The following is a 26,498-nucleotide window of genomic DNA, read 5'->3' as shown; positions in this document are numbered from 1 at the left end:
TATTATCATCTTCTTCATCTTCAAATCATCATCTCCAGAATCAGCCTCTTATGCTGGGGCAGGCCAGGAAGAGCCCTGCTACTCAACCTACACATGCTAAGCAGCCACCACCCAGATACCAAAAAGATGGTATAAGGGGCAAAAATGATAGGACAAAAGCAAAACACAGAAGAGGATATGATAATAGAAATAGAATCAGTTCTTGATTAACCATGCTAACGAAGAGGAGGGAAGACTACATTTAAATTGAAGAAAAGAACCCCTTCCTCAACAGAGTATAGATGGAAACAAAATGTTTTTTTTTTAATTATTGATAGTAGCTTATTGGAGTACGTGATATAATTGTTTGAGAGACAACAGAGCAGAGTCATGAAGAGTATGGACTCTGGAGCCAGACTGCCTGCATTAGAATCCTGGCTCCACGACTTCCAAGCTGTGTGACCTTAAGCAAGTTATAGAATCTCTTTGTGTCTCAGTTTCCTCATCTGTAAAATGGGGCAAATATTAGTACCTACCAGTATTAGACAGTTGTGATGAAAATAAAACTAGTTAATACATATAAAGTGATTAGAAGAATATCTGGTTCATAATCAATTCTTAATAAATGTTAGCTTTTATTATTATTACTGTTGCTGTTATTGTTTTAGCTGATTTAATACTAAGTTGATTATGTTTAACTTAATATTAAAATTTGTTTAAATTCAGTAATTATAGAGGGAAGTAAGGGAGGCAGGTAGTAGGATTTAGAAGTGTCCAGGGCAGCAAATGGAAGACAGACTAGGGTAAAAAAAATGTACTGTTGGGCTGGCCTGGTGGCGCAGCGGTTAAGTGTGCATGTTCCGCTTTGGTGGCCTGAGATTCGCAGGTTCGGATCCCGGATGCGCACCAACGCACTGTTTGTCAAGCCATGCTGTGGCGGCATCCCACACAAAGTAGAGGAAGATGGGCATGGATGTTAGCCCAGGGCCAATCCTCCTCAGCAAAAAGAGGAGGATTGGCATCGGATGTTAGCTCAGGGCTGGTCTTCCTCACACACACACAAAAAAAAAATGTACTGTGGATAATCTGAGCACAGATAACCGCAGGTTAAAAGGAAGTAGGTAAGATCAACACAGGGATAGATATGCATATATTCATAATAAAGCAAATACAGTAAAATGTTAATGATAGAATCTAGGTAGTGGGTATATGCGTGTTCACTGTAAAATTCTCTCAACTTTGCTTCATATTTAAAATTTTTCATAATAAGCTAGAGGGAAAAAAAGGAGTAGACTTAGAGGCATCAACCCAAGTTCTGGGTCATAGCTATGCTGCCTGTCCTCTGAGCTCAAACACCAGAGCAAGCTTGGAAAAACCTGATGGTTTTGGAACTCTTGCTCATCATTGACATTTTCCTGCACCAGATAAGCAGAACTCAGGTGCTGACCTGGACAGACAGAAGCAGAGAGCAGAAACCCAGAAGTTCCACCTGAGAAGTGCCAACCTCACAGGACTATGACATTATCACCCCTGCTCAGGAAAACCTCAGAAATAAGGCTCAAGGTGAAGGAACGGGGAGGTGGAGGGTGGGCAAGTGGCACACACTCACTCATGGACTCTGCTGTCGCCATAAAGATCACTTAGGCCGAAGCTGATGTAGTGCCAGTGCTCGGGGATGTTGGCAGAAGGGCTCCCCATGTTCCTGTACATGCTGACGTAGTCCAAGGGGTCTGGGCCACCCAACCTGCAAAAGACAAAACAAAAGGGTGAGCCTGAAAGCAGACAATGTGAAGCTAAGGGGCTCTGCCTTACAAAGCTAAAGGCCCCATCCTGGAGGAACCTGGGGCAAAAGATAACTAAAGGGAGGCCACACCTCTCTGGGATAAGACCAAGGGATGGACAGCTGGAGTCTGCCCAATTCCACAAGCACAAGAGGCTCCCTTCTATCCCCAACAGGCAGGCTTCTTTTAGAAATAAAACAGACCAAGTGGTTGCCCCTTTTGCTTCTTCCTGTTTCAAATTACCAATCCCAAATGGGACTGGCAGGGATTATCTCTCCTCCATGGTTCCTGTAAACACACCAAGCATCAAGGCAAGAGGTGCATCAACCAATTGGCCTCTGTTAAAACACCATCCTGAGCATCCCCAATGGGCATTGTTCCTGGGATTAGAAGCTCAGCCCCACTCCTGCCCCTTAGACAGCTAATTCCTGAAAGACTAGATTGTGCCCTATGTTAAATACAGTTTGTTCTAAACAAACCCAATGCCTCCAGACCCCAGCCCACGCCCCATGGACTAAAGCTAGTCTTTTATCACGCGAGTGACAAAGGCCAAACTTAGGCTAGCTCAGCTCTGCACAGAGAACTGCAGCAGGAGCCAGGCTGAGCCCTGTGAGCACCTGCATCCGGAGGATGATCCCAGGAGACTGCCGCCTCAAAGGTAGAGCTGAAACATTAAATGATTTGGGGCCTCTGTGGACCATGTTAAACTTCCCCCATAATTCCAACAGAGAGGCAGCTGAGGAAGAGATTCAGTCATTATTTCACTCTGAGGATTTAATTCAATAAGGGTTCCCTTTAGTAGAGTAATTAGTGCTCTTTAAAAAATATCCTGCTTTTCTTCAGAACGGATAGGGAAACTTGGTAGATTTGAGAAACAGACAAAATGGAAACCATCAGTGGAGGGAAGTCTGCATTTAGCCCACAAACACTCTGCATTTGAGATGCCTTGGCCACATGACTGTTCCACAGACTGCAAAAACTTTGCCTGCCGCTGGGACATTGATGGAGTGTGCTTTGCAATTGGGATCGTATGCTGAAAGGACGTTAACAATCAAATAAAAGACATGTTACATGTGATCCCAGCAAGCATGACAGTACCATGCAATTTAAACACTATTTAAAACCAGTAGGTCTGGTTTCATCCTCTTTTGCCAGAATATTATTTGCCTTTGTAGAAATGCTTATTCTCTGCTAGGAAACGCTAAGTTATTTATAGAACTTGTAAGAAAGTCACTACAAATAGCTTAGAATCTCAACAGAGTGGATTAGGAAAAGGGGCAAATCTCCATGTCTTTCCTTAACTCTGATTTTGCCAAATCATTTGACTAATTCCACAACCAGTTAGATTTAGAAAAGTTTGTCAGGGGAAAGAGGCAAGAAAAGGGAAGCTCTCCCAGGAAGGACCCCATGAAACTGCAGAACTCTGGAAAAGATGGGAGTGACTGCAGGCTTCATATCTGCTCCAGCTTCCTGCTGCATATTCTCAGTCTTGCCCCTCCCTCAGCCGAGGTCCATCCAGCAACAAGTGGCAAAACTATGTCCACTCTTCCATGCTCCATCTGTGACCTCACTGCAGCTCTCTTTCTGGCCAAGTCTCCCAGGAGGTATTGCATCAAGGAGAGAGGCTTTACCTTAAAACCCCACTGCAAAGAATGACCAAGAGTCAGACAAAATTAAGCTAGTCCCCAAGCACAGAGTGTAATATTCTACTTACTCAGAGACCTGACGGGAAGCAGACGAGTATACAGAAAATAATCATATTTTGCACTTAGAGAAAGATGTTATTGAAGGACCCAGAGCATCCCTCAACTTAATTCCTACAACACTTAACTCTGCAGGGCAGGTACAGGACTGGAGTGGCCCCAGAGCACAGGCTCTGCCTCTCTGCTTCTGCTCCCTGCTCACTAAAGTCTCCGCTTTCAGCCAGGATGTCCCTGCTGGCCAAGGACCACTAGCCAAAGAGCCACCCTTCTGTTGCAAGAAAAGGAATCCCAAGGTAACCTGGCCCACAGCCAGACCCAGGCAGCCTCAGTCTGTCATCCTGCCATGAGAACTGAAGAGGCCTTGTGGGACCCCAAATGTGAGGGATATCAATGAATTAATTTCAGGATCTTAATTATGCAACCCCCTTTGAATCTTAGAAAGAATCATTTGCTGAGCTGTCCCCTCTTACGTTTTTCTTCATCTATGCAGCATTTCTAATTTCACAATCCTTTTTAGTCATCATTACATGCTGGCCCATCTCTGGCCTTCATCATTCACCGAGTCTACACCATTAACAAGTTTGCAGCAAGAAGAAGAAAAAAAGTTGCCCAAACCAGTCTTAGTCCTTTGCACGTGCTTCAATACCTTTTACACACAACTCTATCCTTCATGGCCAGTTGGGTGACATAAAAACAGTTGCCCAAGTCCGTGTAGGGATTTCTCCCTACACTCAAATGCAGCCTGAAAAAACAGTATGGCAGAGGCAGGCCCACTTTTCTCATGACACAATCCAACAGAGTTCATCACAATACATATTTAAATATAGAGGTGCAATTAGAATGGGTGATTAAGTTATCAAGAGCTGCTTTTCACTCAGAAGCTCTCTTCAAAAACTCCTCTCAACCAAAGAACAGTGTGCTTGCCAGAAAGAACTGTACCACTGGCCACACCTCCTCCGGCTACCAGACAGAGACAGGCTGCTCCCCGTGGCCCTCCCTAAGCAGCAGGTGGCTGGTCCTCAGGCCCTCCACACTGTCAGCCTCTTCACATCCTCCCATCGACACAGGGAGCTGGCCTCAGCCCTATCCAGCCTAGCTTCTGCCATCTCTGGAGGAAGTAAGAGGTTGTCATGTAGGAGAAAGACTCAGTCTTAAAGGGAAAGGTAATCAGCAAAGACATCCCCTTCATTCACTTCTACCTTGGGTCTACCTACTCCCTCTGCCACAGGCCAAGCAGATACCTGAAAAGTCTTCCAGGATTCAACAAAGGGACCATCTAATACAATGCTTGCATGAATGTGGTTCTGGACAGATTCAACCAATTCTTGTCAACTTTTGGTCCAGAAAGACCATGAAGACAGGCTCTTTTCCAGAGTCCCCAGAACACCTGTTTTGCCCAGAGGCTGCAGGAAGAGACAGGTTGCAAACAGGAATGAGAAACTAGAAAAGACCATTCCTACCCCAAGGGCAGCCCATCTGTAAACAGGTCTAATCCTTAACAGAGCTACTTGAGGGTTACTCTCAGCTTCCCTGAGAAACTGCTGCCTAAATCCTAAAGTTCGTGGCCAGGAAGTTCCTCTTAACATCACACTGCACTTCTTTCCTCTTTGTCTAACTCCCAGGTCTTCATCATTTACCAAGGTCTCCTTCAATCCTGAGCCAAATCATGGATCTCCCTGACCCTGCCTGCCTCTGTTCTAACCAAGGACCTAAAGCAAAGCAGCTGCAGAGCCAGAGGAAGCTCTGCATGGAGAAAGAGAACTGTGCAGAGTAAGCAGAAAGTTTATCAGGAAAAGTTGCCCGGTGAAACTTCAAACGCAAAAGCATTGCACTGATATGATGTCTGAGCTCACTGGGAAGTATCAAAATGAGACCTCCTCCTCATCTCTTCACAAGCACGACGCTCACAGCTTGCTCCCCTCCTAACCCACAGGAGAGCCCGGGTCCCCAGACCGGCCCCAACCCTATGCTGTCTCGTGCCCTCTGAGCTCCTCCAGCCCGGCTCCTCCAAAGCTCTCTCATATGCTCCCCAGGCCCCGCCTCGCCTCCCTCATCCCGCTTCAGCCGCCCCTCCTTGGCTTCCCCTCGCCCACTAATGACCCCCTACAGGCGCCCCCTCCTTTCACCACGTTTACAGTTCCCTCTCTCCTACCGTTCCCCTCTCAGCTCCTACACACACCCCCAATTCACTTTATTCTCCTAATCTCAGTTAACCCTTCAGCCTTCCCTCCTTCGTTAACCCTTCGCTACCCACAGGCTCCGTTAACCCCTTTGTCCCCATTCGCAATTTGAGCCTTAACTCCTTCCCTCGCAGCAGGAAGCCCTCCTTCCAGTGCTTTAACCATTCTCCGTCTCCTCCTCCAACCTTGCAAATTACTTCGCCCCGGCGCTTTAACCCTGCCCAGCCCGCCCCTGTCCGTCTCCCCGCGGCCCAGGGCATACCAGTACTTGACGATAGCGGTAACCTGGAGCGGGTTTGGCTGGTCAGGGTAAAGGCGGCGGCACTCTCCGTAGATGGCGTGCAGTCCCGGGGGGAAGAGCGAGGCGAAGGCCGGGGGGGCAGTAGGGCCAGGGGCCGGGGGCGCGGTGGGGCCGGGGGCGCCACTAGGCCGCAGCTCCGCCATCGGGGCGTGTAGGGCGCTGGGGAAGCCAGGGAAGGCGGACGAGGCGAGAGCACTGACGCGCCAGCGGCGGACTCCGTGGGTGCGACTCCCCGAGGGGACGGGGGCTGCAGCGAGGTGTAGGCTTCGCGCCTGCGCACGGCGCACCGTCCGCCCTGGCAGTCGCCGCCGCAGAGACCGCCAGAGGGTGCCTCGGCGGCCGCGGGGCGCTCAAGGGGGCGGGGCGCCGGCGCGCCCTATCCCAGCATCCATTGGCTAGTGTCTGTGCCAGTCACAGGTAGGGAAGGCGTGACTTGACCATAGGTCCCGCCTCCCTCTTCCTGCGTTTGGGGTGTCCCAAGGCTCTTGGCCTCCCCCTAGTGTTAGGAGGAACCTAGACTTAAATAGAGATGTTGTGGCATGCTTCTGAGGTGCTAGGGTCTCACGAAAGCCGTGGAAAGTGCACCGACGAAAGGCTTCTCACTGTTTTGCTGACACGCTGCTAACAAGGATTTAAATATAAATCTGACAATAGATTGATTCATTCGTCCGTGTGGCATTAGTTTTATTTTATTATTATTTTTTTGTGTGTGTGAGGAAGATCAGCCCTGAGCTAACATCCATGCTAATCCTTCTCTTTTTGCTGAGGAATACCGGCTCTGAGCTAACATCTATTGCCAATCCTCCGCTTTTTTTTTCCCCCCCAAAGCCCCAGTAGATAGTTGTATGTCATAGTTGCACATCCTTCTAGTTGCTGTATGTGGGACGCGGCCTCAGCATGGCCGGAGAAGCGGTGCGTCCGTGTGCGCCCGGGATCCCAACCGGGGCCGCCAGTAGCGGAGCACGCACACTTAACCGCTAAGCCACGGGGCCAGCCCCTGGCATTAGTTTTAATAGATAACAAATCTGAATGTTACCTACCGTCTTTGAATGTCCATTGACTATATCGACTGACACTAACACCGCCAAATTCAGGGGTCATATTTTGAAATACCTATTTTGGAATTCTGTCAGAAAGTAACAAGAGTTAGGTAAACTAGGATCGATTAAAAAGACTTGGTAATTATTTAAAAAATGCTTTTAGTGAAGATGACAATCTCTTTTTTCTTCTGTTTTAGGCAGATGTCTGCAGATTACTTTGAGGAACATCATTATCTACTGTGGCCTGCCCTTCCCCATTACCTTGGCTCTCTGTAACTGGAAAAAAAGTTAATTCCGAAGGCACTGAGTTGGGAATTACTTTCCTGTTTACAATAACTTTTCATATAGTAATGTCTTCCACTCAATGATCTGGAAATTCCAAGAGAAAGGGATAGAAGGGAGTCCTGCTTACCAGTACTATTGACTAAAAGATCCCTGCAGCTTGAAGGCGGGGAGGAAATAATCTAGAGAAGAATGCACTGGGCTCATTTGAAAGCAGTGACACATAACCTCTCTTCACCTCCATTTTCTCGCTCATCAATGTAAATTCTAGCTCCCCATGAAAATTAAAGAGATAGAGCATTTTCTGAAGTTATTAGATGAACGATGTTTTAATAGCCAAAAAATCATCTATACCAGTAGCTTCAAATGCCAGTCTTCGGACCAATGTTAGCCTGTTGCAAAGTTCACACCTACCCAGGAAAAACGCGAAAAGCAACAAAAATGTACCGTTTTTTCTAAAAAGCAAATTTTATGCAATTTAAATTATTTTCTTTTGTTCTGGGAATATGTCCTTTCCCGTGTGTGTGTATTAAAATTTCCTTTAGTCGAGTGTGATGGCGATAGATTTTTATTAATGTCTTATAGACCCAAATAAAAACATGGCAATCTTATATCGTCCAGGGGAAGTGGTGGGGAGTGGCAGGAGTGATCTGTAAAATCCAAATATGCACGAATTACTGACCAATCCAAACCGAACTACAGACACGTACTCAAGAAGACTACTTTCATACAACTTTACATATTTCAGCATGCACTGCTAATCCCTTCAAGCGGATTACAGATCCAAGCAAGCAATACTCCCATCAATCGGCATCCGTGTCTATTATCAATGGAGACTACAAAGCCCAGGGTACTGTGCGTCATAAACGCGACGCCCCGTCTCTTAAAGCAGGCGGGGCTCCGAAGTTGCCTGGCTCGCTAACCCTGGTGCAAGGCATGCTGGGGTTGTAGTTCTTCGGAGGCGAGGTCGGGCCGCTCCCTGCCGCCCTCTACCAGCGGCTAGACTGCGCATGCGTGTCAGTGGCGTTAGCAGCGGACCCGGCTCGCAGTTCCTTCCTCGGAAGGAAAGATTCCTCTGCCATGGAGTCCTACGATGTGATCGCCAACCAACCCGTCGTGATCGACAACGTGAGTTGCGTCTTTCCTATCTCTAAAGGGACGTATGCTCTCCTTCCTGAAGGGATTGCTTCCCGGGTTTCAGCCCGGGCCGCCGGCTCTTTGTCACTGGCCCGGCCTGTCAGGCGGGTTCAGCCGCCGCCGCCTCCGTCCACCCCACCCCCACCCCCCAGTCCGCAGGCAGGGCGGCCGGCCAGCAACCGTGGGATGGAGAACTTTGGGATGGATAGAGGGAAGAGCTGTAGTGCGGGCCGGGTTCTTGGGCCGTTGGCTTGAGGGGCCTTAACCGATGTGAGCGCCCGGCGCCCATCCCCTCCCCGGTTTCCGATAACTCTATTGGCTGCTCTGGCTGTCCATCTTGACTGATGACCCCGCCTCTGGGCCTTGCCGGATAAGGGCAGCCCTCTGCAGTGATTGGCTCGCGCCCCTGCCGTTTTTCCGGGCCGCCATAGTGTGTCCCCTCTCTAAGGGGCGGGGCGATGCATGAGGGTTGTGAGGATTGGTTTCGGGATCTCCCGGTGTAGGGGCCTGACGGGCTAGGGCCTGCCCGCGGGTAGAGAAGGGGTAAGTTTCCCTCTGTCTGCAGCTGGCCGGAGGCTTGGCGGTGTATCTGGGTGGGGCCCGAGAATCTGGTGCGAAAAATAGCCATAGGATTTCAGTTATTTCTGTGATTATAAATTATAACGTGAATAAAGGTCGAGAAGAAAGGAGAGTGACAAAGCAAGCAGGGAGATACCTTCCTCTTCGGAACGCCTAATTGCTGGGGAAAAAAATTACCAAACATAACATTTGCCAGGCGCTCTAGCGCTGACGTGGGTGGGGGGAGTGCACATCCATTCGAGTGGATCCTCACAAAAACTGGGTGAATGGTTAAGGCAGGACGTTTGATCCTCGTTTTACAAATGACAAAACTGAAGCGCGAAGTCTAGTGAGCCCAGGGTCGCAGAGTAGAGGTGCCCTAAATCCAGTGCTTTATCCGTTAGCATCAATAGTGACAAATGGAAAGAATCTAAATACTGCTCTTATTTGGGGCGGAGGGGGACAATTGTAAAACAACTGTTTTACGTTTCTGTCTTCCACTCAAATGTTTGGTCCCACCGAGATTGGTTGATACCTTTTCTGTGCCTCTTCTAAATGGCTCCATGGAGGCAAAACTGCCTATTCCCTGTCCGGAGCTGACTGTCAGATGCCCTCTGTTGACCCAGCCCTTGGGACATCTTAGGCATGTTACAAGGTTGTTTCATTTGCATCACCTCGTTTAAGCGTCCGGTAGGTAGATAGGAATTACTACCCCCAGTTTATGCAGGAAAGTGAAGCTTGGAGAGGTTTAAATAACAGTATTCAAACTACCTGGTTTATGAGTTGAAGAGCCAAGACTTAAATTGAGATTGAGTTCCAAGGTCCTCACTTTTTCCAAGGAAAGGTGCTTTTTTTGTTGTTAGCTTTCCTTCTCTCCAGGGGTATGAGGTTGAGCTCAGTGACACACCTCATTTTGGGGAGGACTTTTTTTGTCTCTCTCACTAGACTATTAAATCTTTGTGGGAAAAGATAGTATTCCTTCGTTTTTCATTACTCTCGTCTTCACCTCACTCTACACACACACTACCTAGGTCCTGGCACCACTATGTGCTCAATAAATGTTTTTTCATTGGATTGATGGGTGAGTGGATGAATGATTGAATAGCTTTATCACATTAACAAAGAAGTCCCTAAATAAAGAGAGGTTGGGGGTGGGGCGGAGGACCCTAGTTTGTTATGGCAGAGGGTTAGGTATAACTGCTGGATCTTGATGTTGAATTTCAGAGAACACCACTATCTCTGTCTTCAACCAGTTTGTGTGTGCTTCATCTGCCTTTTTTGTTTTAAAAAGAAAATACAAATAGAGATTAGCCATTTCCTGTTTTCATCAGCAGTGCAGAAGGAACGGTCTGTCCATCCCACCAGATCCTCTGCTTCTTGAATTGTTTGGAAGGAGTAGTTCCATCTCCAGCCATTTTCTTTAATGTCACTTAAGCAAATGCTTCTTAGTCTCTCCTTCCTCTCTCTTGGTAGTGTATTTTGAAATGCATCAAATCAGTGGTGAATTTTCAGTTTTAAAATTTAAAGAATTGACTTGTTTTTTCTCTGGGACAACATTTTCTTTTTTTTTTTGTGAGGAAGATCAGCCCTGAGCTAACATCCATGCCAATCCTCCTCTTTTTGCTGAGGAAGACCGGCTCTGAGCTACCATCTATTGCCAGTCCTCCTCCTTTTTTTCCCCAAAGCCCCAGTAGATAGTTGTATGTCATAGTTGCACATCCCTCTAGTTGCTGTATGTGGGACGCCACCTCAGCATGGCCGGACAAGTGGTGCGATGGTGCGCGCCCGGGGTCCGAACCCGGGCTGCCAGTAGCAGACCTCGCACACTTAACTGCTAAGCCACGGGGGCCGGCCCCTGGGACAACATTTTCTTTATTATGCCAATAATTCTGCCAAAAGGTAAAGTAGGAGAAACTTAAGTAATTTTCCCATTAGGATTTACTGAGCATCTGCCACATTTTTAGATTTCAGGCCTCAAGTAGTTCTTGCTGTTTGACATTTATAAAGTTTTGTTTTGTTTCAAAGTGAAAAAGGGATAGGAAAAATCATTTGAAATATTTGAGCCAACTTTATATTATAAGAATAATATGTCTCTACCAGATTTAACAGCTCCATAGCTTAACATGTTGCTACAATTTTATTTTCTGGGTTAAGGAGACTGTAATTAAAAGAAAGGAGAACAAAGAAAGCAAGGAAAAGAGGGAAGAGCCCCAATATCAGTCCACTGCCTTTCCCAGTCTTCAGACAGTTGTTGACCATTCCTTTCATCCTGTTCTGGCACCAAACCAATTCTCAGAATTTAATGAGGAAAATGGAGGGGTGTCTGTGCGTGCTTTAATGACAACAATAAAGTGATAGGTATTTTTAAAAACTAAACATAAGTCATTCTTCCCAAAGGCATATCATAGATAGTAATACAAGAAGAGGGCAGCTCCTAAGCCACATTTTGCGGACTATAACACTTTGATCAGAATACTGTGTTTATTCTGAAGCTCAAATCTTTGCTAAGATCCCAAAGCCTAAGTTCTGTCCTAAAATGGATCAATATTCTGGTCAATCTTAAAACTGTCTTTGTGACTATGTGGGCCTAAATACAGAAACAGTATTAGATCTTTACAAGTTCATCAATAAGCTAAGAGTTTCACTCTTTTGGGGGGATGTTATGCTGCTTTAGCCCCCTTTTTAAAAAACAAGATACTTTAAATATACAGAAAAGTTCAGAAAACTATATAATAAGCACCCACGTAGCACGTGTCTACCACCCAGATTTATTTGTTTTGTTTTTGTGAGGAAGATCAGCCCTGAGCTAACATCCATGCCAATCCTCCTCTTTTTGCTGAGGAAGACTGGCCCTGAGCTAACATCCGTGCCCATCTTCCTCCACTTTATGTGGGACGCCGCCACAGCATGGCCGGAGAAGCAGTGCGTCGGCGCGCCAGGGATCCAAACCCGGGCTGCCAGCAGCGGAGTGCGCGCACTTAACAGCTACACCACAGGGCCAGCCCCCACCCAGATTTAATAAATGTTGGCATTTGCCATATTTGCTTCAGATTTTTTGCCGGGGGGAATAAAGCATTACAGATATAAACGAAGCCTCTTTGTACCTCTCTACAATCTCGTCCTTTCATTCTGTTCCAGAAGTAATCCCAGAAGCAAACCATCGTCATGAAATTGATGTGCTCCTTTCCATCCATGATTTTATGGACATACATATTTTAGTGTGTGCGCGCGCGCATGCGCGGGCGCCCGCGCGCACAGTATTGGTGTTTCGAATTTTTACTTAAGTGCTATCATCTTATTCACTAGCTCTTATTCTTTTTATTAGAGAAAATTTCAAATATAAATAACAGGAGAGGGAATAGTATAACAAACATCCACATATCCATCACCTACCTGTAGCAGTTATCAGCTCCTGTCCAATCCTTTTAACCACATTCCCACCCACTTCCTGCTGCCACACCCTTTAAAAAACATAATCAACATACTATTATCAAAACCTAATATAATTAACAATAATTCTTTTTTTTTTTTTTTGTGAGGAAGATTAGCCCTGAGCTAACATCTGCCAATCCTCCTCTTTTTGCTGAGGAAGACTGGCCCTGGGCTAACATCCACTCCCATCTTCTTCCGCTTTATATGCGACGCCGCCACAGCATGGCCTGACAAGCAGTGCGTCGGTGCACGCCCGGGATCCGAACCGGGAACCCCGGGCCGCTACAGCAGAGCGCACGCACTTAACCGCTTGTGCCACCAGGTTGGCCCCCAGTAATTCTTTAATATCATCAAATATCCAGTCAATATTCCAATTTTATTAATTGTCTCAATTTTTTTTTCACAGTTTGCAGCTCTTATAATCTGCTGATTCACTTAAGTTTAAGGGACACTAGAATTAACCGAGGAGATGAAGTCAATATATTTAACACTGTCACTTGCAATGTGACGTTCAGGCTATTTGTACAACTTCAGCAAGAATCCATTCCTAGCTTGATGGAAAGGGTGAAGAGGAGGTGACTTGTAGAGAGAGCTCACTATTCAATTATGTGTATTTTGAGAGCCAAGGATGTGCTTCACACCAAGCTAGGTGCCCTGAGGGTAAGAAAGAAACCAGATGTCATGTGGAAGGAGAAACATCTTGAATTAGTTGCTGGGAATTAGAGGGAGGAAGAGGGTAGCCTTAAAGACAGTGTGAGGAATCTGGAAGATGCATTAAGCATGCCTGACCAAAGGGCCAACTGCTTTTCATTTCCAGCCAGCTGTCCCCATACAAGAATGCAGACCCAGTGTTGCCAGATCTTCTGATTTTTCAAGAGGAATCAGAATTATTAAATGAGTAAATTGTATGGCATATGAATTTTATCTCAATAAAGCTGTTTTTTAAAAAGTACTTTGTGGGCCAAACAAAATATGTCTTTGGGCCAAAATGGGCCACCAGTGTCCTAGACTCTGAGGCTCCACCTCTCAGCTTCCTTTTCCCACTTGTAAAATGGGAGATAACTAGCCTCCTTCCCAGAATGTAAAGAACAATCAAGAGTGCTTAGGATAAAGGTTTCCTAAGCCACAAGGCCGATAGCCAGCAGGTACTGGGAGAGTCTTACGGAGAGATTTGCTATTTGTTTGCCTGCATCAGGAAGAGAATGGTCATTGGTGGCTGGCAGCAGACTTGAGTCCTCAAAAATTAAATGTGTAATGAGACTACTTTTTCAAGAAACCTCTACAAGGCATTTGTTTACTTGGCTTTGCCAGAGTGAATAGCGAAGAGAGTGGCAGCTCATTTGTCAAGTACACAGTTCCTAGTTACAAATACAGTTCAAAAAATTGACATGACCCTTTTATATGCTCTCATGATATGGTGGAGCACAACAGAGGCAGCTCAGCCGCCTCCCCCATCCCCACCCATTCTTCACCCAACTACTGCCCTGGCAGGCCAGCTTGTGGGGCTGCAGGGACAAGCTGGGTCTGGTTCTACCTTGTGCATCATTCTCAATGCTGCCTTCACCTTTCTGGCACCACCTCTGCCTGGGGCTTCTGGAATTCAGCTGCTCATTCAGGTTCCATACTTTAGGCTTCATCTGCCAATTGTTTGAGCTTGATTTTAATTTTAGTCAGTCAGTATCTATTTGAGGACACTGCAAATGCCAGATACTGCTGATCTGCAAAGTCTGACCTCAAGGAACTTGGGCTGAAAAGAGACAAAAATGGAAACCACAAATTCAAATAGCAGAACGAAATGCATGCTACCTAGTGGTACAGGTAATGGTGATTTTGTGAGATGATAGGAAGAGGATAACTAATTCCAGCTGGGGATTATTCTTCAGGAGGAAGGCAGTGATATTTGAATGGAGCTTGTTAGACTCTTGCTGAGAAGGAGAGAGAGGAAGAAATGAACCTGACATGTTAATCTGCCTTGTTACTCAGACTCTAGTCCTTTTGCTAGTAAACTCAAAATGAAATAGCCAGGAAAATCATCTCTTAAAGATATCCAGAGTCTGAAGTACAGGTCTCATCTTTACTTTTCTTGTTTGCAACCTCTACCTGGAGATCCAATTAGTCTGGCAGCATCACCACACCCAGGTGAAGGCAGTGAGCAATTACTGGAAGCTTGAGCTAACAAGTTCTCCCAGTTCTCTTGTACAGTGCTGTTCTCACTATCCATGTCCCTGAGCCCACAGGTTTGCAGTAGGATGGTCCTCCCTCCTTCCCAGTCTTTCAGCTCAGTTTACAGCTGCACCTTTTCCAGGCTCCTTGCTGTTCTGCCCAGGCCGATGAGTTTGCACATTGTCTCTTATATTCTCTCTTTTCTGTTGGCAGAGCTTCCTGCTGTCTTAGAGAACTGGCTTGCCCTGCTCTCCCCACAAACCACTCTCCCTGTTCTTCAACCATTTCTTACGTCCTCCCTCTGTCTTGCCAGAGTCAGGCACCCCACTTCTCCTATAGAAGAACAGGAATGAGAGACAGAGAGGGAACCAGGGGAGTTGCTGGGAAGCCTTTGGTGCAAAATAACCTTGGCTGTTGAGCATCTCCTGATATGTTTACTGCTTGCTGTGTGGGTTCTGGAAATATCACACTCCACCCCAGGAGAAGTGGTTGACAGGCAGCAGGAAAAGGCTTGCCCCAATTACATGTGCAGCTGTAAACCGTGTTGGGGTAGAAGGGTGAAAGTATCAGGTGTGGTGGTAGAAGGACGGTTAAGGAGGAGAACAGGGTGTATCTGCAAGCAGTATCAAGCCTTGACATCTGTCCTGCACAAAGTTGGTATCTGTGTCTCGAGTCAGTGTTTACTTTGGTTGGGCCCTGGGTAGTACCAGAGCTGCTGGAGGAAGAAGTCAGATACTTTGCTGGGCACCTCACCCAGCATACCAAAGATTGGAGTAGCAGGATATAATCTTGGGTCTCTTCCCAGACAATGCTTTAGGGCTTACCTGCTCTTTACCATCAGGAGACCAACGAGTAAAACAAAGCATGGTAAAAACAAAACAAAACAACTACCACAAACACCCTGCAAAGCATAGTGCTGTACCCCTGCAGTAAGAACCAGACAACGTGTGTTCCATCAGAGTCAGCTTCAAGCATGACAATGCTCATGGTGGTGTCTGTCATCGAGGCCCTGGAGGACCGGGAGAGTTCAGGCCTGAGCTGGGAAAGGTTGAAAGCATCCCATGGTGGTGTAACAGAAAGCATCACGCGCCCTTCCCACCTTGGTTATGTTCCTGAACTTGGCTGCTTTGGTGATTTTAGGTACTTTCCTCTTCTCTCCTCAGCTTTCCTCTTTTTCTTCCCTTTTTAATATCATTTTTAATTCCAAAAGCAAAACATGTTCAATGTAGAAAAGTCAAAGAATAAAGAAAAATCAAATAATACTTTAAGTGTACGGTGAAAGTTCTCCTCACTATGCCCAGTCCCACGTCCCTCCCTTTGGCATGCACTGTACGGTGCTTGCGCTATACAAATGTTCAGAGAAATGGATACATTATACACAAATATAAGGTCTCTCTCTTTTTTTTAATGCATCTTTTTTTTTTTTTGCTGAGAAAGAGTTGCTCTGAGCTAACATCTGTTGCCAATCTTCCTCTCTTTTTTTTTTCTCCCCAAAGCCCCAGTCCATAGTTCTATATTCTAGTTGTAAGTCCTTCTTTCTGTGTGAGCCGCCACCACAGTATGGCTACTGACAGACGAGTAGTGTGGTTCTGCACCCAGGAACCAAACCCGGGCTGACCGTGCTGCCGAAGCAGAGCATGCCAAACTTTAACCGCTAGGCCATGAGGGCTGGCTCGTCTCTCTCTTTTTTAAATAAAAATGGAACCTTACTATATGTATTGTATGATATATATCTCCTCTTGTTTTTGTGATACTTCTGACTTCTCTTTCTCCTCTCTCCTCAGGGATCCGGTGTGATTAAAGCTGGTTTTGCTGGTGACCAGATCCCCAAATACTGCTTTCCAAACTAGTAAGTCATTCTGTAGCTTAGTCAGAGCTTGGGAGGCTTGTCAGCTTTGTTACGGAGTCAGACTTCCATCTTTTAGGGAGAAGAGAGCTCTCATTAGGGTCAGCCTTGGTACTCAAAACAACCATGAGCAAGGGACAGCAGCTGGCTTTTGGAGTAAACAAAGGAAACAATTGCCTACATGGTACAATTTAAGAGGCACAGGCAAGAGACCTCTTTTTAAGTTTGATTTTATCTGATGCCAAAAATGTTACCATTGGTGACTCATTGGTTTGGGTGACTGCCTCTTCCTGAAGCCCTCTTTTTAAAATTCTCCTGTCACCTGGGATGGGGTTTAACATTGAACCATACCTACCATCTTCATGAGAATGAGTTTCTCAGTGCTTGCCTCCTAAGGCAGAGAGACTGCCGGCAGGAGAAGGGCACAGGTGCCTGGGGAGGGGGCTTAAAGGGGGAGAAAAAGGAAGAAAGCTATCTATCCCAGTTACAACATCACAGTTTTGCTTAGTGGAAGTCCTGGACAGGGAGCTAAGGAGACTAAAATTTTTTGAGTTAACCATTCATTTAGAAATTCTTGTTTCCTTGTCTCTCTTGGTCCACACATACACTGGGGAAAGAGAAGAACTAGAAATATTGAATCATCTAAAAATTTTTAAAATAACTTATAAAAAATATAAATATAATAAAAATGTGAACTAATATACAGATAGCTTAAAATAACACATGTCCATTGTAGAAATTGTGGGAAATGCAGAAAAGTAGAAAGAAGACAATCAAAGTCAACTGTAATCTCACTCCTCAAAGATAATCACAGTAGAATTGAGTGTATTTCTTCCCGTCTAAGTATGTGTGTCTACACTTCCTTCCTGTGTTCTGTTGTGTGTTCTGTGGTGAAATGAAAAGTGATGGTCCTCCTGACTTTCTTGTAGTGTGGGCAGACCCAAGCATGTTCGAGTCATGGCAGGAGCCCTCGAAGGCGACATTTTCATCGGCCCCAAAGCTGAGGTAATTCCCAGTTCTATTGAAGAAGCCTCAAGCCAGCAGAAGACCTTCATTATTCCTCACATGGGCAGTGTCCCAGCAGTGGGACATAGATATGAGTAAAAGGAGCACTTTCTTCTTCAAGTCTCCCCTTTGGTTCTCTCATCCTAGGCCTAATCAGTTGATTTCTCCCAGGAGCAGCCTGTGGTTTTGGAGAGGAAATATATGAAATCCCACTTTGGGAAACAGAGACCAGTCTAGAAAACAGGGCTGATGCCTTCCTTCTGTATTCTGTCGCTACCTTGCCAATGATCAAATTGACTGGTTTGGTTATTTTTTTGGCAAAAGGGATTTGGAAAGAGATCGTCGCTGGGGTACCCTGGGGATGCGTTAATTAGTACAGTTTGGCAGAGCCCTCCGGCAGCCTCTAGAAGCAGAACAACAGAATCATTGTTGCCAACCTTGGCTTCAAGTGCTGAGGCCCAGAGGTGGGAGCCAGGAGATTGTGTCCTAGGAGGAGGCAATGAGGAGGGTGCCTCCTGTCACTTGCCCTAGGGGCACCCGAAGGTCCATGGAAAGGCAGAAGCCCTCAGCTTTGCCAGCTAATTGGACAGTGAGAGCAGTTTGCAGCATACAGTTTAGAGACTTGGAGAGTGGGTGTCCCCCCTTAGCCCTGGGTGAGGACTGCTAGGTGGGAATTCCTAGTCCTGGAAGAGCAGGGTCCACTGGGCAGCCCGGCTGAAAGGCTGGCTGCTGCTGTAAGTCCTGCTCTCTGCCCCCAGGAACACCGAGGGCTGCTCTCCATCCGCTACCCCATGGAGCACGGCATTGTCAAGGACTGGAACGACATGGAGCGCATCTGGCAATATGTCTATTCTAAGGACCAGCTGCAGACTTTCTCAGAGGAGGTGAGGGCCCTGTGTGCAGGGCACCCCTCTGGGGTGTGCAGAGCTGTGCAGAACCCCTACCCCAGAGATAAGGAGGATGACGATGATAACTGCCAAGAGTATTTGAGTCTCACTACGTGCCAGGCACCGGGTCATGTGCTTCTCAGACATGTTCGCAGTTAATCTTCACACCATTCCTATGAGGTGTAGGTAGTATTATCTCCATTTCACAAACAAGGAAACAGAGGTTCAGAGAAGCCAGTAGTGTTTCCAAGATCACCCAGTGAATAAAGTGGTAGAGCTGGGATTCACACCCATGTCTTTCAGACTTCAGAGCCTATGCTCTTTAACTTGTAAAGAAGTAACTCTCAACTCAGAAACACAAAAGAAGGTGCATACTAGGCACTTCAGAATTTCCATGGGAGGGGTATGTTCCGTTTTTTAAAAGTACATTCAATATTGAAATTTAATATTCTATTTTGAAAATTTTTTAACTATTTTTTTATCATAATAAATCCAAATTTAGAGTTTAGCAAAATATTCTTGACAATTGGAGCTATACAGTAGATACAGGGCCAATACAAGAATCTTGGCGAACAAGGAGTGGGGCGTAAGGGGTAGAGGGGAGGACAGAATGAGACTTTAAAGGGGGCATGAATTTGGAAAGTTGAGAAACTGACTTGGGCAGGGGTAGGTGACAGACCCAGCTTGCCTCTTTTTTGGGGGGAGGCTGACAAAGGTCCCCTCCCTGGGCTCTAGCCAGCCACGCAGGGACTTCTCCTCCAGTACAAATGAGGGGTGGGAATGTGGCCTCGCCCTGATTACCATCTGGGCATCTTTCACAGCATCCGGTGCTTTTGACGGAGGCGCCTTTAAACCCGCGGAAAAACCGAGAACGAGCTGCTGAAGTTTTCTTCGAGACCTTCAATGTGCCAGCCCTTTTCATCTCCATGCAAGCTGTGCTCAGCCTGTGAGTAGCAGCCTGGCTGGCTAGCCTGGCCTTTTGGGAGGGAAAGCAGGTTCTAGACTGCCTCTCCTTTGGGTTGGTTCAGAGCAACTTGAGTACCCCTGCTAGGGAAGGGTTAAAGGTGGTGGGAAGGGGAGTATTGAGACTGTCTCCCAGTCTGGTACTCTCAGCAGGTTTGGTGCCCAAGGCTCTCTGCTCGGCCTGCTGGGAAGGCCCCTGTAAATGTTCAGACATTTATTCAGTGCCCGCTTGTGCCAGGTGCTCTGCGAGGCTGGAGATAGGGTGAAGACACCACCATGGTCTCTGGTCTCACACCCCTGTCATTCCTGTCATGCTCCCAGCCTGCCTCACGCCAGGGTTAGGTCTACTGCCGAGATTATACACTGGTGACCTGCAGATGGGATTTGTTTGACGCCATTAAAAATTGTGAGCTAGCATTTAAAAATTGGTAGATTTCCTGTCAAAATCCAAATTTCTGGCTTCTCTGAGAAAATGGTAAGATGTGGTAATGCTGGGCCTGCATTCCTATAGGGCAAAAATTGGCAAGAGCTGAAATAGCAGCCGCCATTTGAGATAGAGTTTGCAAGCTTAACTTCCCCACAGTCCACTCCATTCCCTGTTGTCCTCCCAACACGAAGGCAGAGTATCAGCTGCTGTTTGTCTAACATGGTGGGTTTTTCCTCTCATATCACAGAAGTACATGTCTGGGGCCGGCCCCGTGGCTTGGCGGTTAAGTGCGCGCACTCTGCTACTGGCGGCCCGGGTTCGGATCCCGGGCGTGCACCGACGCGCCGCTTCTCCGGCCATGCTGAGGCCGCGTCCCACATACAGCAACTGGAAGGATGTGCAACTATGATGTACAACTATCTACTGGGGCTTTGGGGGAAAAAATAAATAAATAAAATTTAAAAAAAAAAAAAAAAAAAAAAAAAAAAGAAGTACATGTCTGTACCCTTGTCTCTACCAAAAGAGAAAAAAACTATGGACAGACCTAGAGGGCCGTGTGGGAAAAAAGCTAGTTTTTTGTGAAAGTGAAAATATTCTTATTTTCCTTTACTCATTTACTTTTCCTGCCTGGCCCCTGTAGGCATTTGGGTTTTTTCCTCTTGTTTAGAGAGTAAAAACTGCCCCTCGGGCTGGGTCCCTGAAGCAGTTTGAAGGCCAGGGCATCTCTTGAGATTGGAAGGCCTGCTCTTCTGGAAGTGGGGGAGGGAGCTTGGAGAGGTTTAGCTCCTTTCATTCAGGTATTTCAAGGCTGGCTTCAATGCTCAGGCTTCCTTAGTACTCAGTCCAGTGTAAGGCCCCTGGAGAAAGGCGGCTTTAGTGTAGCTGACATTGGACTCTAAAAAGAGGTGAATTTCTTCCCAGAGTGAGGCGGCAGGGGTAGTGATGGTTTGCCCCCTTTGCTTCAGTTATGCCACAGGCAGGACCACGGGTGTAGTGCTGGATTCTGGGGATGGCGTTACCCATGCCGTGCCCATTTATGAGGGCTTTGCCATGCCCCACTCAATCATGCGCATCGACATCGCTGGCCGAGACGTCTCTCGCTTCCTTCGCCTCTACCTGCGTAAGGAGGGCTATGATTTCCACTCATCCTCCGAGTTTGAGATTGTCAAGGCCATAAAAGAGGTGGGTGCTGCCCCATGGGCCCAGAGATGGGATAGGGAACGGGAACAGAGCAGCCAGGGTGTCCATGACCTAGAGTGAAGAAAGGCGAAGCTCCTGTCCTGGGGGTCTTGGGTCAGGCTCTGTTCTTCCCAGCCAGGCCTCCTGGCAGCTGTGTGATCCTCCAGCTGCGCCCCTCACATTGACAGATTCACCTTCCTGATGTGCTGCCATCTTGTGGGGGAAAGGGAGCTGTTTCTATTTCTTAACGTGGGTGATAGGTACACCAGTGTTCATTATGGGTTTTTTTTTTGTGTGTGTGTGTGTGTGAGGAAGATCAGCCCTGAGCTAACATCTGTGCCAATCCTCCTCTTTTTTTGCTGAGGAAGACTGGCCCTGGGCTAACATCTGTGCCGATCTTCCTCCACTTTATGTGGGATGCCGCCACAGTATGGCCTGACAAGTGGTGCGTCCGTGTGCACCCAGGATCCGAACCTGGGCCGCCAGCAGCGGAGCACGCACACTTAACTGCTACACCACGGGGCCGGCCCCCATTATGTTTTTTTTATACCTTGTGTACATACATTCTTTTACATCCTTGAAGAAGTCAGAATACATTTTTCTTTTTAAGTAAACTGAATCCTCCTGCCACCTGTGACTCTAGGGAAACCTCTGAGCTCGGCAGGCAGGACCCAGAACCATATGAGTAGTAGAGGAGAAAAATGCCTAAGTCTGAACTAAAGTGAGGTTATGGTCTCAGACCCAGATCCAAAGAGCCAAGTTTCCATGCTTGCCCACCAGGAAGGTGGAACAAGTAGGAACTCATATCCTAAATGCTACCCGGTGAAGGCTGACAGAAACCTCTCTGCTCCTCCCCTGGGGCAGTAGCTCTAATGACCTTTAAGGCAATCACTGTAGTTGTGCAGATTTCTGCAGCAGCACATCATTCCCCTAGGATTCTGACCAGGTAGGTGCCAGGTTTCCTGTCTGCCTGACTTGTGCTTGGTTCCACAGAGAGCCTGCTACCTGTCCATAAACCCCCAGAAGGATGAGACACTAGAGACGGAGAAGGCTCAGTACTACCTGCCCGACGGTAGCACCATTGAGGTAGGCAGCTGGACCTCACCCCTCAGTCCCCTCGGGCCCCCAAAAGCTCTGGGCCCAAACAGAACTCCACAAGGGGAGGCTGGAGTCAGATATACCAGTCATTTTACCCCTCTGCCTGGAGCAGTGTAGCTCTTGAGCAGCACCGTCTCCTACAGAGCAAGGCACCAGGGACTTTGCTTTTCCTGTGTGGGGTGCAGGAGGCACCAGAGGCGTTTTCTTAGGTCAGGAAAGGATTAGGAAGGGGGATGGTTAGTGCTGTCCTAAACCACTTGGGCACAGTATAGGGCAAGTTGCCTCTCCCTGTACCTCCATTTATAGGAAGAAATTTCCACGAATGAATGAATCCATACATTAATGCCAAAGGTCTCTTGGCTGGAAAATGCCAGAGCTAAGATTAAATGTAGGAGCTTCCTCTCTCTAGTTTCCCAGGAGCCCTATCTTTGTACTTTGAGGTCCTTGACGTACAGGGTCTTGCCTGAGCCGAGCCTTCATAGCCACCTGATTACTAAGAGATGGGACCTCTTCCGTTCCCACCCCGAAAGGGACCTCGGCCCCAGTCCCAGCCTCTGAAGCTTGCCCTCCACCCTGCAGATTGGTCCTTCCCGATTCCGGGCACCTGAGCTGCTGTTCAGGCCAGACCTGATTGGCGAAGAGAGTGAGGGCATCCATGAGGTACTGGTGTTTGCCATCCAGAAGTCTGACATGGACCTGCGGCGCACACTTTTCTCTAACATTGTCCTCTCAGGAGGCTCCACCCTGTTCAAAGGTTGGTCTTTGCTCTCGGGTCCCTTCCTGAGGAAGCTTCCAGATCTTGCTGGACCCAGACACCCAGAGAATTGACTCGAGATTCTCCTTCCTTGCCCATTCAGGTTTTGGTGACCGGCTACTGAGCGAAGTGAAGAAACTGGCTCCAAAAGACGTCAAGATCAGGGTAGGAGCATGGCGGGGGCAGGGCTGGGTGGAACTGGGCCTCCAAGGGTCTAGAGCGCCACGTGGTATGGCCTCTCCGCCAGCTTTGCCCAAGCTTTTCGGGCAGCCAAGGCCATAAAGGCACTGCCAGATGGCTCCCTGCTTCTATGCTGACCCTGAGGTCTGCCAGAGGGGAGCACCCATGCTCACTCTCCCTCTTCACAGAAGGATGGCAAGTCTGATACCCAGCTGTGGCAAGGTGCTAGGCAGAGGGGCCCTCGTGTGGTCTTTCAGGGAAACTGTAACATTGACAGGAGATTGGCTTTCGCTGCTCCCCTGTGATACAGTCCAACATCTTTGTCACAGCTGAGGGGAGCTAGCCTGGCTGAGGACAGAGGGATCCTAAATGAAGGAGTATGGCTCCTGCCATGGAGTCCGTTTCCCCTGGCCCCTCACAGAGCCAAATCTTGCTCCCACAGAGCCCCAGCCTCCCTGGGAGCTATGGATACTTAACGGTTGCTGGAAGCCTGCTTCTCCCAATGAGTGTCAGGCTGGTCACAGTACCTCCAGAGAGGCCACAGGGTCCAGCAGGGGCACAACTTAAAGCCTATCCTGTGAAATGTATCCATTTGCCTTGGGCAGTGAGAATTGGCCATAAAGACAACAAGCCTTGGAAGGGAAAGGGAGAAGGGAGGATGCAAGTCTCAGGTTCCTCTTTCTACTCACCCTTGCAGATATCTGCACCTCAGGAGAGACTGTATTCCACATGGATTGGGTGAGTAGCTTTTCTGGGAATAAGAGCGGAACAGGAAGTGAAGGCATTGATTACCCCTCACTACCCCACCCCTTTAAAGAAAAGCCTGATCTAGTTTGGCCCCATGGGGACTGGCTGGCTCCACCAACACTGGAGTTCTCTCGCACGTGCTCTCTCTCTCTCTCTCTCTGTCTCTCTCTCTCTCTCTCTCTCACACACACAATGTTCCTTTGGATTCCCTCCACTCCAGGGGCTCTATCCTCGCCTCCCTGGACACCTTTAAGAAGATGTGGGTCTCAAAGAAGGAGTACGAGGAAGATGGTGCCCGATCTATCCACAGGAAAACCTTCTAATGTTGAGACGTCATCTTCACCTCTCTCTGAAGTTAACTCCACTTTAAAACTCGCTTTCTTGAGTCGGAGTGTTTGCGAGGAACTGCCTGTGTGTATGAGTGTGTGTGTGGGTACGAGTGTGTGTACATACGCGAGTGCCGTGTGGCCCAGGGAGCCCAGGGCCCAGAAAGGACGATGAACTACCCACGATGGCGATGGCCTGAGGCCTGGGGTTGACCACTAACTGGCCCCTGACAGGGAAGAGCGCCGGCAGAGAGCCCCACTCCGTCAGCTGGGCCTTTGGTTGTGTGGGACTATGTTTACTACCATAGAAAGACAGAGAGGGAGGGAAACCCAACCCCCAAGAGACCTTGCTGCTGCCCATCCTAGGCTGGGCTAGCCCCACCCCCACTGCACCCTCAGGGTGCCCTGAGGCCCAAGGCAGCTGCTTCCTCCCTTGCTCATCATTCTGTTCTCAATGCTTCTTGATCATGGACTAAGGACTGGGGCCGGGGTTGAGTTCTGTCTGGTTTTGTTGCAGTTTGGGTTTGGGAGGCTGGAAAAGCACTCCAGGAGTTACTAAGACTCCAGAGTCGGGAGAAGGCAGGATGCCCTCCACTTCACCTGGGGACCAGGACAACACAGGGCATTTGAGAAGGGCAGGAGTAGTGCTACTTCTGATGGCGGTAGAGTCAGTGCTCCAACCCCCAGCCCCATCCAGGGGGTCGCAGGAAAGTTTGAGAAGCCTGTTGGCCCCACGCCCTCTTACTTGCTTTCATCTATCTTTGGGCAATGCCATCTTCAAACAGTTTTATTTATTGAAGTGTTTGTTCAGTATGAGGACTGGAGAGAGGGAGCTCATCGCCTCCTGCCTACCGGTCACCATGTTCACACTAATGTTTACAGCACCTAAGCTTAGCATAGCATCCAGGGCCCCGCCACTCCTTGCTAATGGACAGTATCCATAGGCCTCAGGACCATTTGGGATCGGAGGCTACATTCAAAGGCACTCCCACAGCCTCTTTCTTTCTCCCTCTTCTACTTGCTCACTGCCTGGAATCAACAGGCTGGTTGCTGGTTGGATTTTCTGAAACAGGAGGTAGAATCACTCTTTGGCAGAGGCCCCTAGCAAAAGATGGGTATTGGGGATCCAGCCCCCTTAGGACTGGAGAAAGAGCCGCAATTAACCAAGTTGCCTTTTCCCACTCTAGCTGACCCAGGGGGCTAGATTGTAGAGGCTAAAAGGCCCCCTCTGGGCTGACCTGTGCCATTCTTGACTTTGAACTTGTTTGGTTAGGGAGGGAGGGGGGCAAAACCAGAGTGCCAGGAGCTGATGGGCTCAGGCTCATCTCCTCTGGTCCAGTGGGGCCAGGTGCCTACCCTGGACTGGGCTCGCCTAGCAGTGGTCCAAAGGCTCCTCAGCCCAGATGGTGCAAAGCTGGGGCTAGCAAATCTTCGCTGGCACCCTCATCTGTAACACCAAGACCTGCCCCAGTTCCAGAGTCCAGGCAGTATTCTCCCCCATGCCGTACAACGACCAAAGGCCCTGCCAGGTGTGGGCCGCAGCAGCAGGTGTGTGTGAAAGCTATGTGGCGACCCGCGGACTGCAGTGTGCTTAACCAGCTCACCTCCCTTCTCTTAGCCCAAGCCTGTCCCTTGCACAGCCTCGCACAAACCACGTTGCCTGGTGGGGCCCCGTCTACTTAAATAAAGTCGTTCCAATAGACACATCAGCAGGTCCTCTGTCTGTACACAGTGCTGGGTGGGAAGAGGGAGCTGTGAGCCGTGAATCTGAGGCAGTGGCTGGACCTGGTCTGTCCTCTAGAGGGCACTGTTGCACCAGCCAGACTTAGTCAGACCTTAGCCTAAGTCCCAGCCTGTCATGTGGACGCCAAAAAGATGGTGTTCACCCCAAAGCCCAGGTTCAGGTACTGAGGGTCCCAGGCCTGTGCACACACTCAAGCCCATGGGTGAGATTCCACCCCAAATGAGGGGAGCCACTCTTGACATCCCTGAAGTTAGAGGCTCTTAAAACTTCCATGTGGCTAAGAAGCTTGAGAGCTTATTAAAACGTAGTTCCGATATTGTGATTAGTCAGTTCTCCATTTTAAACCCATATGGGGCGGGGGGGGATTGCCAGGCACTTTACAAATGTTAACCTATTTGAGCCTCCCAACAACCCTATGAAGTGTATTTTTATTATCCACTTTACAGATAAGGAAATAGAGCCACAGAAAGATTATGTCATTTCCCAAAGCTCTGCCCTTTATTAGCTAGAATTTGAACCCAGGCAATATAGCCCTAGAGCCTACATTTTTAGCCATTATGCAGACCCCAAAAAAACCACTGGCCTAGAGCAGTGGTTCCCAAACAAGGTCAATTTTGCCTGCCAGGACACATTTGGCAATGTCTGGAGACGTTTGATTGTCACAACTTGGGGGGAGATGCTACTGGCATCCAGTATGCAGAGGCCAGGGATGCTGCTAAATACCCACAACAAAGAACCATCTGGCTCCAAATGTCTCAGTGCCAAGGCTGAGAAACGCATCCTAGA

General features: G+C 48.1%; 2 protein-coding genes across 3 annotated transcripts in view; one reads left to right on the top strand and one right to left on the bottom strand.

Annotated features, from left to right (window-relative positions):
• The window catches only part of SUFU (SUFU negative regulator of hedgehog signaling), a 105,013-nt gene extending 98,758 nt beyond the window's left edge, over nucleotides 1-6,255 (bottom strand). The window contains exons 1-2 of one of the 2 annotated variants that reach the window (XM_014785696.2): nucleotides 5,906-6,255; nucleotides 1,589-1,723 (exon numbers count right to left, since the gene is read on the bottom strand). In XM_014785696.2, the coding sequence (XP_014641182.1) occupies nucleotides 1,589-1,723; nucleotides 5,906-6,087 (317 nt within the window). In that variant the 5' untranslated portion in view covers nucleotides 6,088-6,255. The remainder of the gene's footprint in view (nucleotides 1-1,588; nucleotides 1,724-5,905) is intronic. The other variant, XM_004428012.3, reaches the window with a different exon arrangement.
• Nucleotides 6,256-8,257: 2,002 nt separating this feature from the next.
• On the top strand, nucleotides 8,258-25,672 carry ACTR1A (actin related protein 1A). Its single transcript, XM_004428009.3, has 11 exons — nucleotides 8,258-8,394; nucleotides 16,341-16,405; nucleotides 17,332-17,407; nucleotides 18,166-18,291; nucleotides 19,116-19,240; nucleotides 20,650-20,866; nucleotides 21,857-21,949; nucleotides 22,541-22,715; nucleotides 22,819-22,880; nucleotides 23,593-23,633; nucleotides 23,863-25,672. Exons 1-11 carry the CDS (start codon nucleotides 8,347-8,349, stop codon nucleotides 23,963-23,965), a joined length of 1,131 nt encoding a protein of 376 aa, XP_004428066.1. The 5' UTR covers nucleotides 8,258-8,346; the 3' UTR covers nucleotides 23,966-25,672.
• The last annotated feature ends 826 nt before the right edge of the window (nucleotides 25,673-26,498 follow it).

The sequence above is a fragment of the Ceratotherium simum genome, chromosome 6 (genome assembly GCF_057802395.1).
Source record: "Ceratotherium simum simum isolate JZ-2026a chromosome 6, ASM5780239v1, whole genome shotgun sequence".
Lineage (NCBI taxonomy): Eukaryota > Metazoa > Chordata > Mammalia > Perissodactyla > Rhinocerotidae > Ceratotherium > Ceratotherium simum.
The sequence above is the reverse complement of the archived record's forward strand: the minus strand, read 5'-3'. Positions and strand labels throughout refer to the sequence as shown.